At 41.2% G+C, this 17015-nt stretch overlaps 1 protein-coding gene across 1 annotated transcript in view; it reads left to right on the top strand.

The window, feature by feature from the left end:
• Positions 1–17015, top strand: part of PLXNB2 (plexin B2) — a 267979-nt gene that overhangs the window by 209821 nt on the left and 41143 nt on the right. The window contains exons 14-17 of the mRNA XM_037387648.1: positions 351–432; positions 5575–5747; positions 8016–8164; positions 11145–11253. Of these exons, the coding sequence (XP_037243545.1) occupies positions 351–432; positions 5575–5747; positions 8016–8164; positions 11145–11253 (513 nt within the window). The remainder of the gene's footprint in view (positions 1–350; positions 433–5574; positions 5748–8015; positions 8165–11144; positions 11254–17015) is intronic.

Raw genomic sequence — 17015 nt, 5'->3', positions numbered from 1 at the left:
GGGCCAGATGGTGTGGGAAGGGAGAACTCAGCAGGGTCAGCAGCTGTACTTACTGAATCTGAACAGTACCTTTGCTACTTGGATGCTTGTAACCAAATGTAAATTAAATTAATGAAAAGGGAGTATTCAGACATTGTTGTCCCTTGGTGCTTGAAAATTCTGATTGTGAAGGATTATGATCATTAAAACATTTTTCTGTAAGTTTGTTTGGCCAAGATGAAAAGACGACCGTGAGGTTTGGGATAGCTTCTAAAACCTTCACAGCTCTGATTATTAAGAATCATAGAAAACACATGAAATTAACCTTGCCAAATGAAGGTATAATATCTGTATTGTGTCATCTTTTCCAGTTCTCTTATAGTGCAAATGAGACCCTACAACTTAACTTATCCATAAGAACCGATAAGGTCAAGATTGACAGCAAACTGATGGGTAAGTATGAAATACGGGTTTAACAGGTTAATTACAGTAAACAGAAATCTATTCCTTCATAATTTGGAGTCATGTGAATAAGAATGTTACCGTTGTAGGTTTACTGGTTTGGGTGAAATAATTAAATCTGACAGATCAAAAGTTATTAATACTAAACTCAAGAATTAAACATCAGTGTTGTCAGCAAGTTTGCTGATGATGCCAAGCTGTGTGGTGCAGTCAACATGCTGGAGGGAAGTGATGCTGTCCAGAGGGACTGTGAGGGGTTTGAGAGGTGGGCCCATACGAACCTCATGAAGTCCAACAAGGCCAAGTGCAAAGTCCTGCGCATGGGTCAGGGCAATCCCAAGCACAGATAAAGGCTCGGTGGAAAATGGATTAGGAGCAGCCCTAAGGAGAAGGACCTGGGGGTACTGGTGGATGAGAAGCTCAACATGGCCTGGCGATATGCTCTTACAGCCCAGAAAACCAACCATATCCTGGGCTGCATTGAAAGAACTGTGGCCAGCAGGTCGAGGGGAGGCAATTCTCCCCCTCTACTCCATTCTTGTGAGACCCCACCTGGAGTGCTGCGTCCAGCTCTGGAGCCCTCGGTACAGGAAGGAAATGGACCTGTTGGAGCAGTTCCAGAGGAGGCCGACAAAAACAATTAGAGGGCTGGAGCACCTCTCCTATGAAGACAGGCTGGGTTGTTCAGCCTGGAGAAGAGAAGGCTCTGGGAAGACCTTTTTGTGGCCTTTCAATATATAAAGGGGGCTTATAAGAAAGATGGGGACAAACTTTTTAGCAGGGACTGTTGCAACAGGACAAGGGGTAATGGTTTTAAACTAAACTAGCTTTAAACTAAAAGAGTTTAAAACTAAAGCAGTGTAGATTTAGACTAGATAGAAGGAAGAAATCTGTGATGGTGATGAAACTCTGGAAGAGGTTGCCCATAGAGGTGGTGGATGTCCCATCCCTGGAAACATTCAAGGTCAGGTTGGAGGGGGCTCTGAGAAACCTGATCTAGTTGAAGATGTCACTGCTCATGAGGCAAGGGGGGTTGAACTAGATGACCTTTAGAGGTCCCTTCCAACCCAAACTATTCGGTGATTTGCAAGTTTGGGTTTGCTCTGAAGCACAATCCTAATAGCTTCACAGTTCAAATGTAGTTAGTAGTTTGCTTTTTTTTTTTTCTTCAATGGCCATTTCCCTTCCCAATGAACTTTTCCCCTCCAACAGCAGAAAAGGGGTCCTTCTCACTGCCACTTGTATGGAGTTCACCTGAAATCTCAACTTTCATTTGTGTCTCAGCTCAGACAGGTTTTGGAGTCTTTACATCTGCTGGTGATCAGCAATACACAGGAACGTTCGGTGTGCTTTCAGCTCATTACTTCATTCATTTCTGTGGCAAAAAAAAAGTATATTAAGTGTTTTATAGACAAGAGACTTGGTCTCTGATATAAATTCTTCTATTACTTCCAACATACGGCAATGAAGCAGTTATGTCTGTGAGCCTAGTCCTGAGCTGAGGCGAGGAAGCTCTGTCAAAATCAGTGGAGCCGTATCTGGGAAATGGGACCTACCTTATGCTCCTTTGGACTGAAGTTTAAAGCATAATATTGTGAAAACTGTGAGGCAGCACACTTGTTACTTGTGTGAGGAATCAACATCAGGAAAACTAATACTGCCCCAAGTAATTTCCCCTGCAGATTAAATCTTCAGACCGTATTTTCCATCTGTACAATATTTAAATTTGTTCCCTTTCTTATTGGCAGCATAGAAGTATGTGTTTAGAAGATTTTCCCTATGCATGCAGCACTTAAAAGAGGACCTGGCATGGATGCTATGGGGAGGTCACATTACAATCTTGCACTGTCTTATTTCCATTCCAAAGGCAGTATTTAAAACTGCAGAATTTTGACCAAATACTCCCAACATCTTTTCTCCAAGTCTGTGAAAAACATTGAAAAAAAAAAAAAAAAGCTAAATTATTAAAGAAATGTTATCATTCAAATTGAAATATAGAACCCTTGCAAGAGGGGAATTGAAAACTTACCAGCAAATGTCTCCCTTTTTTTAATAAAAGGGATTTTGTTTTAATCCAATTTCTTTCCTGCTTTTAAATTTCCTTGCCATATGAAATCCAGAGCATAGTGTGTTTTTCCGCATCTTGAAAAGAATTGGCTTTGGGTATATGGTTGCTGCTGAGAAGCACCTTTGAACCTGCCATTGAAAGAACCCTTTCTTTGTGTAACACTTAGTGAATACTAAGTTACAATAGCGTTTTTACATCTCAAGTCATCAGGGGTTCTGAACAGTATGAAATCCAATATATCCCTTTTATCCTTTGTCCTTTTTATCAATGATTTCACAGCTGGTATCTCAAGGTGATGGATAAGAGTTGGAATCTAATGAGTGGCTTGCTGCTGGTACATTTAATGAGCTGATCAGTGAACAGGGGGAGTGTTTAGTGCTTTAAGGCTGTAGCTTTCTCTGTGGCATTTATGCAACTGGAGGGGAGTGACGTCACATCAAGACGTTGCAGCACTGACATTGTTTGCTGAGGGATGGGATGAAAATCCCTATCCAGCTGATGAAGGATAACAAAATAATTCAGTAAGCGTATTCCTGTGCCATACCAGGTGGCCATGTGGCAGTGTGGGTGGGAAATGCAGGGTTTAGGAAGGCACTGGGAAGATTTGCTTAACTATTACCTGCCGAAGTCCCTGTGCGGTAGCAACCTTTCAGTGTGCTGGATTAAGAAAGCAATCTAGTTCTTGCAAAAGCAATTCACAGCATAGATGCAAGGAAACTTCTCCTTGCTGCTGCCCACATCTTCTGCTTATAAAAGCAAACAGCAACAGTACCAGGGCTGTCAGTCTGGTGCTTTTCCTCAGCGCTGCATTCTCATTGAACGTACAGATGAACAGCTGACACACAAAGTGTTGAAAATATTGCTTGGGTTATGTTTGTTGCTCAGTGACTTCTGTATTGAAGTGCTCGGTGTATGAAGCAAATGATGCTGCTCCTACTTTGTGCTCATAGCTTCCCTGAGAATTCAAGATAGGGGTTGAATTAAATGGATGCTCTTTCTCATTGATTCATTGTTACAAATGTCAGTCCCTCCGCTTTGCCTACACCTCCGACAATGTCTCAGCTGAGTTTGTGCTGGTAAAGCTACTTGAAATCAAGTAGCTTTACTGTGCTGATTAGATGTAGGAAGGGTTGAAACCGGGCCTCATCAGTACATTAACTCTTCAGTGTAAGGTAAGGAATTAAAAATGTGTTATTCTGTTAAAGACTGGCTGTGAAACTGAATGCTGAAGGTTTTAAATATGCAGCATTTAGAGAAAAACTGCCCGTCTGAGGTTATATGCGGTCATGCAAGTGGCAGAGAGACTGTAGCCAGGGTCTGGGCATCTGTAATACTGTTCATGCCTAGCAGGGGAATAAGGACACTGCTGAAAAATAATGGAAAACCAGCATTCTCATTTTACTCTTTCAGTAGAAATCTAACATGGTAGCCTCTTGGAATTAGATTCAAAAAGCTACTGCTACAGCTATTATCTAGGAAGATATCAAGTGCATTGATATGTTAGTGAATGGAGGGTGGTTTCACAGGTGTCTAGCTTCCTAGAGTCCAGCTCATCTGAGAATAAAAGCTTTCTTTAAATAAGCTGGTTTTGATGGCCTTTACTATATGCAGTCTCAAAGGGATTTATCCTAGTCTCACTTGCCCACATCTGATCACCTCTACTTTGTTTTGCTTCCTGCATCTTTAAGGATGAACCTTCTTTGAAAAAACCCAATGTCACCAAGGGTACTGTTTCTTGAGACTTAATGAGCACATAAAACAGTTTATCACTAGTGGAGAGGGGAGACATTGAGTCTCTGTCTTGTACTCCCCACTCCCATCTGTGAGCACATTTAACTCTTGAAAGAGCACAGGGGGAAATCTGGATAGTTTTCTGCTGTTCTGATGAGTTAAGCTGATTTACAAGAAGACTCAACAAGTTGCCAGAGCCTTGGTGGCAGAGGGTGAGAGGCTGTGTGGCTGGAAAAAAATAGCGACAAAGAGTAGAGAGAAGCAGGGAAGAAAGGAAGGAACAGAAAAGGAGGGAGCAAGAAGCTTGCCTCTTTACAGTAATCAGCTCACCTTCCCAGGGAAGCACAGCACTCACACAGTGGGTAATCCGCGCAACTTGCATGCATCCCTTAGAGAAACGGTTGTCAACTTTTCTGTCTGTTTTCTTTTGGGCTGATTCTCAAGTGCATCTCCAGGCTTTCCGTATGGTGCTGAACCAACTAGCTATGTCTCAAGGCTTTGCAACTATTTGGGAAAATTAATTTTGTTCAGTGACTGTTCATCATGCTAGAGATTGATGAGTGCCAAAACAAGCTTAGTGTCTGGGACAATTAGTGCATGGTTCATCAGAAAGAGAGGCATGACTGTCTCACCTGATTTCTTGGCTCAGAAAAACTATAATTAAACACCACTATAGAAGGAATAAGGCATACATCAGGACAAAAAGGAAAACAAAAGCAAGTAAATAGAGAGGAACGGAGGAATGAAGAGGTATTAACTTGAACAAAGGATAACACTTCATTAAGTGTTAACTTTCTATTCAGTTCAGGCTTTAGCAATGATTTTGGAAAGGCCAAAATATCCTGGAAACAGCCTACAAAGGCAGCTCTCTTCCTTTAAATATGCAGCTGGCAGAGGTCCCGTGCCAGCTGATGTCTGTTCCTACCAACACCCATGCAGAGTTTACACCCTTCCACATCTGACTCCTGGTACACCAGGAGGACCTGTTTGTTTGAACTAGTCTTTGAACAGTTGTATAGGCAGGTTCATTGAGGATAGTCAAAGAAAGGACTTTGTACTTAAACATTTGGGCAGTGCCTGAGTGACAAAAATGTGTTTGGGTTCTACTTGATAGTTTATTTATACTTTGCACATGGATAGATTTCAGGTTTTTCCATACAGGGAAAAAAAAACAGTTTTCTTTCAGCATCATTCAGAGGTTAAGTACAAAGTGTGCATGTTCTTCCCACAACTCCACTGAGCTTTGTATATAGGATTAATTTTACTTCTAGTACACACTGAATACCCTTAAAACAGAGGAAAAATTCTAAGTGCATTTACCATTCATATTTCAGTGACTCTATACAACTGCTCTTACGGACGAAGTGACTGCAGCTTATGCCTCGCAGCCCATCAGGACTATAAGTGTGTCTGGTGTGAAGAAGATGGCAAGCCCAGCAAGTGCGTTTATGAAAAACTCTGTCACGCTCCTCCCACCAACACGTGTCCTCATCCAGAAATCACTCGTGTAAGATTGCTTTTTTCTCTCCCTACTCCCTATTATTTTTCAAGAGAAAGCATCCAAGCAAGCTTATACTGAAAGGCAGTTTTTTTCCTAGGGTGTTAAGTAAGCCTCTGAAATAGCTGCAAGGAAAAAATGCCAGTATTGATATGTGTGAGAGATTTGTAAAGACTCAAAATAAGAGACTGAATGGAGTCTTTGAGACTCCTTGTTTTTCAAGCCTTGTCCTCGCTGTGCCAGAAGCCAGGCTAGCAGTGTACGCTTAAACATGGCACTTGATTCTTGGGAATTAGCATGGATTTTTTTCTGTCCTAAAGTCCTTTCTACCTGAAATAAGTCTATATGAGAGGTTCACTGCTCCTGAAACTACAAGCACTTAGCAGGCTCATTAACAGGCTTTAAACTAGAATTTTAAGTAGTGTTTAATAAGGGAGCAGGTTGTTTCTGCATCACAATGTGTTTTCCAGCTGACAGTGATATTTTCCAGTCTGCACTGGAATGAAACCCAGGGTTGTGGAAGTTAAATCTAAGAAGTCAGAGAGGCCGGATGTGCACCCCTGGCTTGCTCTGTGGTTGGAGCATTCATCGGGGATGAGAGAAGAGTGTTGTCCATCCTGGTGGACCAGTAGCCAAAGCAAGAAGTGATAAATCCTTGCCCTTTTCAGCAAGCCAAATGCTGGTTTTCTGGGCATAATTGTCAAGGAAAGAGTGATAGAACTTCCACCGGGCAAATCTAATTTGCTGCAACAGTGGTATCAGTACTTTGAAACTCAGACGCACCCTTTAATGAAAACAAGCTATCACAAAATGCAGTAACTGTATGACAAAGGGTGAGAGTTGTAACTGGGATATTTCACTCAATAGGAACTGTTTAATTCTGAAACCTGTGGGTCAGACTTGTGGAGACACTGAATCTCCCGAGGCTGCACAGTTAGAGGTGCAGTGTGGGCGCAGGCAGACTAGCAGCACGCTGGGTGGTGTTGGCCATGATGGTGTGTCTAAGAAGAAATGGCAGGTAATAGCTGAAGTCTGCCAAGGAAGGCAAATACCCTGAAATCTCAACAGAAAGTGTGAAGAACACTTGTGTGATAGCTGTGCCAAGATAAAGATGATTTGAGTGGGAAGGAGAAGGAAAATTAAGAAAAATAAGTGTTTTCACCTGGGATACTCATTGTACATCGTTGTGGATTAAATACTAAATACTAAAATACTAGCTTTTTCAAAGCTTTTGTTAGCTTCAGATTTGAACAAAATACTTGAAAATGCCTACACAAACCATTGAGTCATTTTTCAGCTCATTTATTTATGGGTTGAGTGTAAAGGGATGGATGGCCAGCAGGAAGAAGTTGTAGTAAGTTGAACCAGTGGGAAAACAGAGCAAGTGATTCTGGAGCTGGGCTGGCAGCAGCAGCCACGTCTCTGTGCTCAGACTTGCGTAGATCTGAGAAACTGGTTTAGATGGCACAGACATTAAAGCCCAGACTTTCGGAAGCTGTATTTTTTTGGCTTCCAATTACTGCATTTGGGTCTGTGCAGCCTCCCCCTTCTTGATGGCAAACTTGCAGCCCTCCAAAGCTGAAGACCTGAAAAGGTCTTGCTGGAGGTGCTCCAAATATTACGTAGGAAAGCAGGTTAGTCTCCCAACAAATACTCAGACTTCAAGTGCCCGTTCAGACCATGTTTCAACCTGAGAAATCCACTATGACTGCAGGATTTTCTCAGTCCTCGTTTTAATTGCAAATTATTTAATTAGCATCAGCCCATGTACTGCAGCATCCTACCATTTGATGCAGTAAGGAAGGTCAGGGGACTAGAAAAGTTTTTGAAGACACTATGTGGGGCAGCACTGTGTGTTAGGAAGGCACTGTTCTGATGTGAACCTAAAGGGTGAAAATCATGGCAAAAAAAATGCTGGAAAAGCTCTGTGGAATGATTGTGAGAGGAGCCCAATCCATTCACTTTTCAAAATCAGTGCTTTAGTGGAGGAAGCAAACTCAAAACAGAATAAACACCAGGCAAGAGTTTTGTACATAACAGTGCCACAGAAGACACGAAATCTGCAGCTGATGAATACTGGTTTGAGCTAACATGATTAATTAACCTTAAAAAGTTACATGGAGTGTTTTTATGTGCGTCCTGCAAGAAACATTTTTTGCATTTCAAGTGCCAGTAACTTGAAGTAGCTTTAAATAAATAGTGTACAAGATCAAAATGGTCACTGCATTATTTAATTTTGCTGCTTTTTTTTTTTTGCTTTCCCTCATGCAAACACAGATTGAGCCAAAAACTGGACCACTAAGTGGTGGAATTCTTTTGACCATAATGGGATCTAATTTGGGAATCAAAGCAGAAGATGTAAAAAATATAATGGTGGCAGACAAGGAATGTCTTTTCAAAGAGGAATTCTACTCTGTTTCCACAAGGTAATTGCTAGATATTTTTCACAAGATTTTAAAAGAAAAAAGGAACTTCTGTGCATTTTCAGGAGAAGATGAGCTTCCTGTGGTTATAAAAGGTTATCGATTAAAAAAATAACTAGTGCAACATACCAGCAATATTTCATAGTAACATGTTTGAATCTTTATTTAAAATTCTTTTAGATGCTAATACAGCAATACATTTACAATAGCATATTAACATCCTGCTTCTGATTGATAGATTATTTTCCTTTTTTGTTTGAAAAGCTTTCATAAACTGTTACTGCAGATATCTCAGGACTGTTTCTTTGTTTTTAAATTAAAGGCATTATAGGTGTGCATCTAGTCATTAAAATCTTTGCTAAATCTGAACCACAGTGCAGCCAAGCATGTAAGATTTAGTAGAAAGTAGGCAAAGCAAGAGGAAGCTTAAATCTTTTTGTTTTAGTCCAGCATGGACTAAAGTTTCTTTCCTGGGGGCAGGGAGGGAGCCTGGAGTTCTGGTTTAGCTTCAGATGACTAAGTTTCATCACAGAGCCAACAAGTCCATGGATGTTGAATTGCCTAAGCAGGCTGGTAGATGTTTTGTGGATTACTTGTCACACTCTTAAGCAACGCCAAAAATTAAAACAAAGTGCCTAAATTCTTCTAGGTGTTTAATGCAAATTATATCAAGAGTCTGATTTCAAGAAGGAAATACCCTTTTGGCTTAGCTGATAAAAAACATAGCATGAAGGTTCAGTAGTAGTATTAAGAGTAATGACATATTTTAAGCAGTGTGATTTTTCTTTCATTCAGTTTTGATATATAAACCTGCAATGGAAACCTTGGCTTTCTTTCTCTTCAGTTAATTTAACTGAAGTTATTAGTAAAGTACAGTAACTTTTTGCTATTTCTGTGGTGTGTTTTGAAAGGAATCTTGAAGATATCCAAGTTATTTATTTTTTTTTTTTTATTTTTTTTAGTTTATGAAAAATGTTTAGCTTTAGTCAGTTTGTGGATCAGACATTTAGTAGCTTCCCAGGCCCCTAGGACTTAAGAATAGCATCACCATCTACAAAATTCACAACTCTTTTACAGTCATCTTTTCCCAATCCTTATTATTTTCAGTGTTTGCAAAAGCTGCACTGAATTGCAGCATAACCTTACAAGAATTTCCCCAGCCTCTTGGCTTTTTCCTAAAGCTTTTTGATATTTTTAAATACGTGGAAAGGAGCCAGAACTGAGATAACTGGTTCCTTGTATCATAGCAACATTACTGGTTTCCTGAGCTCTGCCAGTGTGGTGATGGGTGAGAACAAATGCAACTTGCATAATGTCATTTATCAACAAATTAGGGGGGTTTGAAGGATGTTCTCCATTAGAGAAGCCTTGAAAAAGAAGTTACTCAAAATCTCCAAATAGATATCTGTAATTTTCTGTCTTTACCTTCCTCCATTCTTTTGTTTTATTATTACCTTCTTTTATTTGAATTAATAATAAAATAAAAAAAGTGTCTAGTCTTGCTCCCCTACCCTTCTGCACTAAAAAGCTAGTAATTTTTAGGAGACAGTTGCTCCCATGGGCAGGAAAGCAGTGAGATTTAAGGCACTTAAGGCTGCTTTCTGGCTCTGTGGTGATTTAATTGTTGGCCTTGAGAAGTCATGTTCTCATTCTTTGTAGTTTTCCATTTGTAACATGGGGGAGGGGAGGCAATGCCTACGCTGGGGAGGGGAGGGAACTTTTCTCAATTAAAATCCCTGTTAGCCACGCCATGGCGTTTCACACACACACACACCCCGGCCCTGGCCCCCGACTGCTTTCCCTAGCTTGACATATGGTAGAAATTCCTCCAAAGGCACCGTTTCCTGTTTCTGCCTGACAAGAAGATACAACTTCCAAGAATACAGTAAAGAGATGATGAGGAACAGACTCAGGCAGCCATACACATGCCAGGACATGCAAGAATTTAGAGAATTTTGTCCATTTGCCAGTACCCAGGCAGAAAAGTCTGGAGTGATCTGCAGGGGAACTTCACAATCCTTTTATTATAAATCCCAATTTAACTACATTATACCCAGTAATTTGAGATTGTTGCTTGTTTTTTTCTATTTGAGGGCTTTTGGTTGGTTTTTTTAAGGAGTCGTGCACTGCTTAAGGAAGAATGGCAATAACTCCAGAGGGAAAGAGTGAAGGAAATGAGCAGTGATCCTCGGGGTGTGTCCTATATGAAACAGTCTGCCTGCACAGGCTGCAAACATTATATACCTCCTTATCTAACCGTATTATCAGCTCTCCATTAAGCATTTGTCCCAGTTTTCAAGTGTGTCAAATCCTTACTGCATTTTCATGCTCGTGTTCTGTGGATCACCTGTTTGAAATAAAAATTTAAACATCCTAGCCATCATGCAGCAGCAGTGTTAGTTAAGGCAGTGTTTTTCTCGGCCAGTGTTCTTTGACCTCTGATTTTGCATGGCTTATCTGAGGATTTATTTTCAGAGAACAGTAAATCTAAAGGGATTTTGACCATAGGTGTAAAAATACACTATTTTAAAGCTGAAAGATAGCAGAATGCGTAAAAGTATCAGCAATTAAAACACACAAAGTTATAAGATAGCTGACGTTCTGATCCTTACAACAAGGGAGGTGAGCATCCTTTGGTTTTTTTAACATTATAAGGTCCAGTGAAAACCTTGTGTAGGGCTAGGGAGGTTCACCTCTGACTTCTGGTCTGAATTTGAGTCTTCTGTAGAAGGCATCTCTATTAACGGACTGCTGAGGTACCTGCTGTGTACAGTGCTCAGGTTTCAGTTTTACCTACCTTTAGATTGAAGATTAAATTATTCTTGGGTGTTTTTGCTGGGAATCTGAGGCAGCGTTCAAGTACCTTGTGTAGGATAAAGCAAAGTTAGCGCTTTTGCTGTCAGTGTGTGTGGTAGCTCACATAAATTGCATTGGTATTGTAGCTGTTACTTCTAACAAATAAACTTACATTCTTTCTTGCTAGGATTGTATGTCAGGTTGGACCAATGAATGAACCAAAACAAGGTCAAATTGAAGTTAACATCAACGGAAAATTAGGCAAATCACCAAGTGAAGTGCTGTTTACATACCAGGTAAGTGCATTTTTTTGAGACATCTGTTTTATATGTTGTGTGTGACTAAAGTTAGAAGTTCACCTGTTAAGCACAGAGTTGCTTGTGTTTGCCTTACAAACTTTGTTTCATCAATAGCACTGTCATTCAAGTATGTTAGAAAACACTAAACTTGAGCATTTCTTTAGACAAAGGGTTTACCAGAAATCTATTCTGATCAATAGATCCAGAGTCTCAAAATAGGATGATATTGTTTGTAATTCAAGTTAAAAAGATGCGGTAGAAAAGAAATTGTAATAAAATTTAGTAGTGACATTTCTTGTAAGTGTCACTATTGAATAAAAAAAATATTGAATGAAAAAAAACAGCACTGCAAAAAAATTAGGTATTCTTTAGATGCACAGTTGGTGCACTATTATAATCACAGTGTTTAGTCTAGCCAGCATTCTTAATTACAAGAATGGATGCAGAACAGCTGAAGAGTAAATAATGAAGGTACATTAATTTTTTAATATTTATTTCATTTAAAAATATGGCATGCAGAGCCACAGACAGCATGATGTGTGTTCATGCTACACATCCTTTGTTTTCAGTGTCACTATGAAGGAGAATTTAGTTTGTGTCTTAATTGCTTTACCCTAAATGTGGCCGTAGGTTATAGCTGGTCTAGCCTGTGGTTTTAGCAGCAAGTGGCTTTATCTGTATCTATGAGGTCTTCAAAATTTTTATAAGAGCCCCTGATAGCTGAGAGGTTTAAATAATCTCTGTCCTTATATTGATACTTAAAATTACACCTACAAACTGTAAATCTATAAAACATAAAGAGTGGGTTAGGCTTTTATCTTCTCCCTTGTTTAAACTTATGTCTCATTAATTCTTGGTATCTTGTGAGAAGGAAAGGAAAAGAGTTGGCAGTAAGCAGTAGAATAAGTCAAGAATGACATTCAACTGAGAAGAGGATATTCTCGTTTTTACAAAACAGGGTAGAAGTGTTTTTTCCATAATTTCCCAGCAAATACCTCCTCTTCCTGGTGATACCTCTGCAAAAAATACCCTTTTTGCTTGAAAATGTCCTCTGTTCCTTTGTGGAAATGTAAGTTATAAGTAAGTCTTTCGTCATCAATCTCATTCATTGTAACCAGAGAACAACGACATAATCTCCCATGTTTATGTGTTTGTGGTCTCTAGGACAGAGGCTATGACAATAAACCCTACAAAAGATGAGATTTTGACATGAGCCCGTTGCATTGGGTATGTTTTACACCAGTTCTCCTGTGCATCTCCTGTGTTTAAAGATTCTACTGTGGTTTGCATGAAAACCACATGAAGATGTTATGGAGTATGTTGAAACGGAATCTGAAGCCCCCATGTAGGCTTCAGAGCCTGCCTGTAAACTTGTTCTGGTGTGATTCCCTGCTCAGCCCATCTGAGAGGCAAGATAAGCAAACCACCACTTTTGGCTACTTAATGGGAAGATTCTTGATCGCCCATCCGTAAGGCGCTGAGCACAGGCATCCTGCAAGTCCAAGACTCCCTCTGTGCCATCTCTGCCTGCATGGAGGTTACTGAAATACCAGACGCCTAGGCTAACTGCTGATAAAGAGCATTTTTATTTACTGCAAAAATCTTTCTGTGGGGACTCTGCTTACAAAACGCAAAGCAATGGCAAGTAATACGGTTGGTGCCTTAAAACTGGTGGAATTGGTGTCTAGTTTCATTTCATTTTGTTCCACAACAAAATGAAGCCAACTATGAACTGCAGTAGGATTAAAGTCAGTACAGGGGTGTCGTACCAACGCACACCTCTACAAGTACGACACAAGCGCTTTTGGCATGAGAACAGACAGTCAGAGCAGAAAATCACGTCAGTTGATGTTGTTAAAAGCTACAGTCTTGTTTCATTGCTGTTTTCAGGCAGCTCTTTGGTGAGTTCTTTCAGCAGTCATGCGAAATCTGTGCTTTGTTTAAAACCTTTTCTGTTCCATATATACAAAGGAAAGAAAATATTCTTCTTCCCAAGAGCCTTCCTAAAATAAATTTTCTATTATCTCTCCCCTTTTCTTTGCACGTAGTCTGGCTACCCTCCTGCTGGTAATTATCACTGTTTTAACTGTGTGCTCTGATTACTGGAAGCAAAATAGCTTCAACTTTAGCAGTGACCACTCTAAATGCAGTGTGTGGCAGCACGGGGCAGAAACGCACAAGGAGACTGCAGCTGCTCAGCCCAGTGTGTCTCTGTGCCCCAGAGGTGTCACCATACTCCCTGCAGTTTCAGCCTTGTGCATGTGTCTAGTGCCTGCCACCAAAAGCACAGTGTCAGTTACCAAGTAGATTGGATATAAGGAAGAGGGGTTTTTTGTGGTGAGGGTGGTGAGACACTGGAACAGGCTGCCCAGAGAAGTTGTGGATGCTCTGTCATTGGAAGTGTTCAAGGTCAGGTTAGATGGTCATGTTGAGCAACATGATGTAATGAAAGATGCCCCTGCCTGTGGCAAGGGGGTTGAACTACATGATCTTTGAGAGTCCTTCCCAACCCAAACCATTCTGTGATTCTCTAAGTACTACTACATCTGGCTCTTGCTGATACCCAGTCTGAACAAAGAAATGCATTTTTAAAGCTGGACTGATGAGGATCATTAGTCAGCACAACTTGGGGCTCAGCCTTGGGCATCTGCCCTGTCTGCAGCACAGTTCTGAGCTGAAGAATGTGTGAGACCTCCATTAAATGGGTCAAAAATCCACTTAAAAGGGAAGCCATGGTTTCAATTTAAAATTACTTCTGAACTAGAATGCCCTGGTCCACAGGAGTCCGTACTGTGCAGTAAACATCTCATCTGTGTTTGTTGCATAACAGGGGAAGAAGGCTCTGTTTCTCCCTACCCATCACAATTTCCCCGTCTGACCCAAGTGCTGTTCAAGTCCAGCCATTCCAGTGAAATTAAATTCTGGTCACCCAGTTCTCCTTTACTGACATTTCTGTTGTTTCAGTTCAAGCAGCATCAGGCAATAACCATTCTCCTGTTTAGTAAAATAGAAATGAAGTGATGCTAGATTTTAATATCCAGCCCCGTGGTACATCTGGAGCGCTGACAGCTTGGATGGTCTCGAAGCAGGTGGAGCAGTAACACAGGCTAAAGGCCAGTCCTGCTTTTTTATTTGTTGTTAACTTCATCTGATTTGGTTGTTACTATGATGGTGAGAAGCAGTATCAAAGGAGAGAGTTAGGTTTTTCATAGGTATATGGCCCTGATTTGCTGATCCCATACAATCACAAGCATGATCCCTTTCTCAGAATGCCTCATCTTCAGACTTGAGCCACCAGAAGGGAGAGCATGCAGCTGGTTCTGGGATCTCCAGCATCTGTTAGCAAGAGCAATTCTGTGAGTTTTAGGCTGTGGATGTTAAAAAGACTATATGGTGTCAGATAGCTCAAACGAATGTAAGATGGTGAAATTAGAGGTAGAACTTTGCAAAAGTGTAATACGTTTCTGAGGTTCTGAAGGTGCAGGAAGGGACTGGCTTGGAAATAATGACTTTTTAGTACATCAGGAAGTCTATTTACCTAAACAAGATGAGATGAATAACCAAAAAGAGGAAGAAGGAGGATAAATTAGAGTCTGATCTGAAAACAGTCATGAACGTGACTATTCACCTTACTGAAGGTTTGAATGTGAACTTGAACAGCACGGTTACATTCAACGAAGTGCACACTTTCACTTTGATCTGCTCCCAGCTTGGCAGTTTCCTCTTACCTCCATCCATCCTCTGCTTTCCTTCTTGGTTTTTGAAGCAGTTGCTTTGGGACCTCTCACCAATGCAGTGCCATTAGTGCCCCAAGGCTTTTGTGAAGGGTTTTAGCTAACTCACTGATTTTTTCACCCTAAGTCTTTACCTCAACACATGCATTTTACACTGCAGTTGGGGGTTTTGAGTGCGTTTTTGTGGGGAGGTATTACATGCTTGTTGCCATTACGATTGATGCTGATAAACCACACATCTGCAGCAGTCTGGAATTGCTTCCAGAGGATCTTATTTTATTCTTGAGTCCTGGAGCATGTCTTGTTTGTCAGCCTGCATAGGGGCCAGGAGAACTCCTGGGTAGCCAAGAGTTTTAGCAAAGTTGGCCTTTCCTCATGTGGGCATTATTAGACTTAATTATCATCTGAGCTATGCACTTAAATACATGTCCCACTATCCGGTGCTCATGGTTCTGCTTGAAAGCTGCCAGTGAACACTGGCTGCATGATCATGCAGACTTCCCAGTCATGCATGCTTCCATTTCTCCATCAAACTTGTCAGCAAGGCTCTGTGGTCTTTTCAGAAAATCATGTGGTGCCTGCCTCACAATAAAAAACGCTGCCTGCAGTCCAAAAAATCAGTTGTTTAAAATACCAACCCTTTGCATTAGTATCCCTTAGACAGTAGACAGCACACAAAGTGTATTTGCCAGGCAAGTGCTCTGCCTTGGAGTGACTGGAAGCATTTGATCAGCTCACACGGTGCGAGGTTTGGATAAAGCAGCCCCAGAAAGGCAGGGCTCCACTCACTTCTCTGCTGTTGCAGAAATAGCCCAGAACTGGAGCCTGGCTTGTGTTGTGGATGCTGTGATGAGGCGAGCTGGTGGGTCAGATCAGCCGCTGCGGTGAATACCAGACTGCCAAGAGTGCGCAATGGAAATTCTCTGGTTGAATATCCTGTGAGTGGGTGGCTTGTCTGAAGAAACAAGAAGCAGGCTCCCTTGAATCTGAGAAAGGAGGGAAGTGGAAGGGGGAGAAAAGCAGTTCCTAATGATTTGCATGCCCTGTTCAGAAGCTTAATTTAGCTCCTGTGGTTACCTTTATAGTCCATGAAATGACATTTTGACCTCCATGAAGGTGGCCAGCATCTACAGCACTTCATGGGCTATGCCTTTAATGGTTTCAATTTTTGTGTGCGTTACATGCAAGTGTTGGCAGAATAATTTGGCTTTCAGTGCAGGGCAGATAATTTTGGCAACAAATTAGTTCGTTTACAGACATGCATCAAGAGCCAGAACTTATTGCAGCTGGAACTAGGATGAGGAAAGGGAAATGTTACTCGTGAAGGAAAGGACATGAGATAAATGCAGAGCAATAATGTGCTCTGTACATTTGTGAAAATCTTTATCCATAAGTCTGTGCACTGTCACCAGGTCCTTGAAACAGCATCCCTGTGCTCTGCTTGTGTGGAAGCCAAGAGCCCAGCCCTACTTGTGAAGATGTGCATTAGCATCAAAGGCAAACCCCCAACTGGAGGTCACTGCTTACCGGAGCTGGCAGAAGGGAGCTTAGGTGGCTTTGCTATTTGCTGCCCATCACGTCCATTTGAACACATCCATCTGTTGCTGGCTTCCCCTTGTGCTGCAGCTGGCATCTCTCATGGCATCACAGTGATGTACTCTGCCACCGTCCTCTTTTCCCTCCTCAGTTGTGTCTCTGCTTGTGGTCTGGCACAGTTGCATTTTCTCCAGCATCCCACTCTGAGGCATAGAATTCATGCCCAGGTTTCTTTGCACCTCTGTTAGGCTCCCCTTCTTTGTTGCCTTCCAACTGTTCCTGAATTTCTGGCCCCTCTTTTGATCCACCAGTATCATCCTTGGTGGCTGGTTGTTTCTGCTGTTGATTTTCTGCATTACTGAGGGATAAAGGGTAACTGCTTTTATCTTGGTGGTATAGTTCTTGGGCTAGAAACTGCCTACCACAGATGAATGTTATAGTAGATAGTATCCCTATTTATAGAGTCATGCCCAGGAATATAAAAAGCTG

Source organism: Falco rusticolus, chromosome 5 (genome assembly GCF_015220075.1).
Source record: "Falco rusticolus isolate bFalRus1 chromosome 5, bFalRus1.pri, whole genome shotgun sequence".
Classification (NCBI taxonomy): Eukaryota; Metazoa; Chordata; class Aves; order Falconiformes; family Falconidae; genus Falco; species Falco rusticolus.
Note: the sequence above shows the minus strand (reverse complement) of the source record. Positions and strands in the feature narration are given on the sequence as shown.